Here is a 3605-nt window from a genome sequence, read left to right on the forward strand (position 1 = left end):
TATAAATCTCCTAAGTTTTCTAATTGGCCTCCTCATCAATTGGAGAAAGAACCATTGACACGAAGACTTCGTCCTCTCCTCTTTGGTACATATATATCTCTACATTTTCTCTCTAATTCTTAGCCTTGTTTTTATACTAATTTTTATTTGTCCGATTGGTAAATTTTCACAATAGGTTCAGTGTGTATGTATATATGCTGACTAGATGTTATGAATAGTACGTCGGTGTTATTAGTTTTATATCCCAGAGGATACGTGGCTTTTGTTTTGCATGGTATTACTTACCTTAGATCAATTATTGATCAGGACGTTATCTATATATAAGTAATTAAGGTTTAGTTTGCAGTAGATTTGTGTAGATCATTTTAAGACTGTATAGTGATCTGAATTCTCATTTTAAGTATTAAGCAGAGTGCCTCGTTGATTTGTAACAATTTTTATATATCTAGGCTTAACGCTACGGTTCAATCTTTAACTATCTCGAGGGCTTAAATCTTGCATTTAGTCGTCTAAAAAAGAAAGATATATATCTCATAGTTTGATTAATAATATATATATCATCTATCATCTCATATATATTGACCTTTGTTACTTAAGTGGGAGAGTTTTCTTTTCAATGTCTATTGCTTTATGTAGGATGTCAATGAAACCTTTTTATAAATCAGTCTACCCGAATCATATCATATTTCATAAAGCGGGTATGATCGAGTAAAGAGTTTTTTTTTTTTTTTTTTTTTGGAAAATTTAACAAGTATGGACACAAGTGAGAAACTTTTATGTTATCTTATCATATTAGGATGATGTATAAGAGTTATTTCGTACTTATTTGAGAATAATTGTTCAAATAAAATTATTTAAAATAATTATTTATTTGTATGTATAACTATTAAGTTTTATTATTATGATTACGTTGATTTTACAACATTTTATATAATATTTTTATAGTAAATTATGATAAAATTAGTTTGTACAACACTTTATATAATTTTATTTAATATAACATTTATATATTTTTATTTATTAATAAATTACATTTTAAAATAATTAATAATAATTTTTATATTTAATATAAATACTTATTTGTTATTTTTTAGCTAAATTATATAAGCTTTATATCTATTTATTTGTTAATTACCCATTAGTTTTTTTTTCATTATCTGTGATCTTAACGGATAAGGATAATTGTGTGGATATATAAAACTGATTTCATATGGTTATAAAAATGCCCTCACCGATCCGTAGTTTTACCCATTTGACACCCTAGTTTTACTTGTGTAAATTGATCAGTTTTTACATGAAAGCAACAAATTATCTAAAGAAACCTTAACTTCTTTTGATATGGTTTTTCCATGATTCTTCGATTAACATATGTACGTATTGATTTTTTAATCACGTTGCACATTATTTCAGAACAGCTTGTTGTCGATTAATCGGGAAGAGGGTCAGTAATATCCACATCAACAAAAATGAGTAATGATGAAATACAACCACTAGAGGAAATATCCACATCAAAAGAAATGGATGAGTGGGTTGCGGAGATAGGAGCTCGACACATCCCTCCGGGCTTCTCCCATGCAACCAGACCATCAATGGATAGCAACCTTGAAGAATTGCCATCAATATTTGGTAATTGGCAATGTTGGGATGATTTTGGGGTCTCTTTCTTACCTGAAACCGAGAAGTGGCAAATTTTTGCATGTATGACACACTGGTATGATATCAACGTACGTTCATACCTTGAATACTTGCAAAAGAAGGAAGCTCTAGCCTGGAGCTACTATCATAGGGTCAATAAACAATTTCGTGCTGAAAATAGCAAACGTTTCATAGAACACCTAATGGTCAATAGTTGCTTCTTAATATTTGTGATGCTTTTCCGTTCAGGGGAAGAGAGCCGAAAGGTTATTATGGATAAAGTGAATGACAAAAATAGTCATCCAATAGGTTTAATTGTTATAGACATTAATAGTTTATTAAAGTTTGTAAGAGAAGATAGTTTGCAAATTTTAAAGTACTTGTTCACCATGAACTACCAGATACCGTGGGTTTTTGTTGAAGCTGTATATACAGAGTTTTCCAACTTGAGCAAACTTTGTGTTATCCCAATACACAAACTTGCGCGCTTATTCATGAAAGACACGTATCCAATTGATCACCCGTCTAAATTGGACGGTAGTACCGTTCCTGAAGGTGGCTTCAAACATCTAGTACACATCTTCCATTGGTCTCGACAACCTGATGAGAAGTATGTGGCGGATCCAACTAGGTGGTTTAACTCCTTCCATATACCTAGTGCAACAAAGTTGCAATTATCTCAAACTGTTTTCGAAAGGGATATGGATACCTCCATTGATGTGTCTTACTCTGACAACAAGAGAGTATCTGCAGTGATGCAATTAACACCCTTGTTTGTTAGTCCATTAAAAAGGGTACTCTATGAAAGTCTTTTAAGATTTGAAACTCTGTACACAGACTGTGAAATCCCGTTCATGGTCCATTTCAAATGCATGGCTTGCTTGTTGAAAACAGAAGCAGATGTCCAAGTATTGCTAGATAGTGGTGTCATCGACAGCCCAACGTCGTTTGACAAGGATGTTTTGCTTTTTGTACAAGAGCTTAAAACTTTTATTTCCCGTAATCACCGTTTGCCGAATAAGCTGGTCACATTGGAGAAGAATGTGATGGCACATCATAAAAAAAGTGTATATAGAGTATATGGAGAGTTCAAGAAACGCTACTGCTCCAATCCATGGATAATTATCTCCGTCATCGCCGGCATCATATTGTTTATCCTTACTTTTATTCAAACCGTACTTTCTTTTATTCAAACCAAATATAGTGTGCTTAGCTACAAACAACAATGATTGCGCTAAGCGAAGTTTGCACCTATTTTTATACATCATCTTTGTATCCTTAATTTTCTTTTTTTCATAATATCACTTATGCAATTTAAATTGGGTGCCAACCGGGGGTTTATCTTTGTAATTTTTTTTTTCAATGTAATTCATTTGTCATTTTTATGTGCCTATGTGCGACAATGTGTGATTTTTACCATTGCTCTCGTTGTACAATATTATTTCACCTAATAAACAACTTATTCAACTATACAAGTTTATGTATGGATCTTTCTTTATTAAAATTGAACTATTCTTATGAGAACATACATTTCCTCCGAATCATGAGTGTTTCTCCAAAAGTTCTAATATGGTAAAAAAATTAATTAATTTACTACCATGCCAACTAATTAATAATCTATAATTTATTAAATCTATGCTTTAAGCAAACCAAGACCTTTCTACGTACGTTCATACCACCATTGATGTGTCTTACTCTGACAACAAGAGAGTATCTGCAGTGATGCAATTAACACCCTGGAATCCTACTCCATTAAAAAGGGTACTCTATGAAAGTCTTTTAAGATTTGAATCTCAGTACACAGACTGTGGAAAACCCTTCACGGCTCATTTCGCATGCATGGCTTGCTTGTTGAAAACAGAAGAAGATGTCCAAGTATTGCGAGAGAGTGGTATCATCTGTTGAAAGTTGATCCAAAATTAGCTTTCCTCATTTAGAATTATGTTGAGAGTTGATCTAAATTCATCTCT

At 32.3% G+C, this 3605-nt stretch overlaps 1 protein-coding gene across 2 annotated transcripts; it reads left to right on the top strand.

Moving 5' to 3' along the window:
• On the top strand, nucleotides 1-3001 carry LOC144563240 (uncharacterized). 2 transcript variants are annotated; one of them, XM_078312681.1, is made up of 2 exons: nucleotides 1-85; nucleotides 1411-3001. In XM_078312681.1, exon 2 carries the CDS (start codon nucleotides 1467-1469, stop codon nucleotides 2862-2864), a length of 1398 nt encoding a protein of 465 aa, XP_078168807.1. In that variant the 5' UTR covers nucleotides 1-85; nucleotides 1411-1466; the 3' UTR covers nucleotides 2865-3001. The 2 variants fall into 2 exon arrangements, with proteins under 2 accessions (XP_078168807.1, XP_078168808.1); XM_078312682.1 differs by having other exon boundaries at nucleotides 1416-3001.
• Nucleotides 3002-3605: the final 604 nt, after the last annotated feature.

Source organism: Carex rostrata, chromosome 12 (genome assembly GCF_964058835.1).
Source record: "Carex rostrata chromosome 12, lpCarRost1.2, whole genome shotgun sequence".
In the NCBI taxonomy this organism is placed as follows: Eukaryota; Viridiplantae; Streptophyta; class Magnoliopsida; order Poales; family Cyperaceae; genus Carex; species Carex rostrata.

What these genes read in the sequence shown, in the direction of transcription:
- LOC144563240 (XM_078312681.1), top strand. Translation starts at nt 1,467, where the DNA reads ATGAGTAATGATGAAATACAACCACTAGAGGAAATATCCACATCAAAA.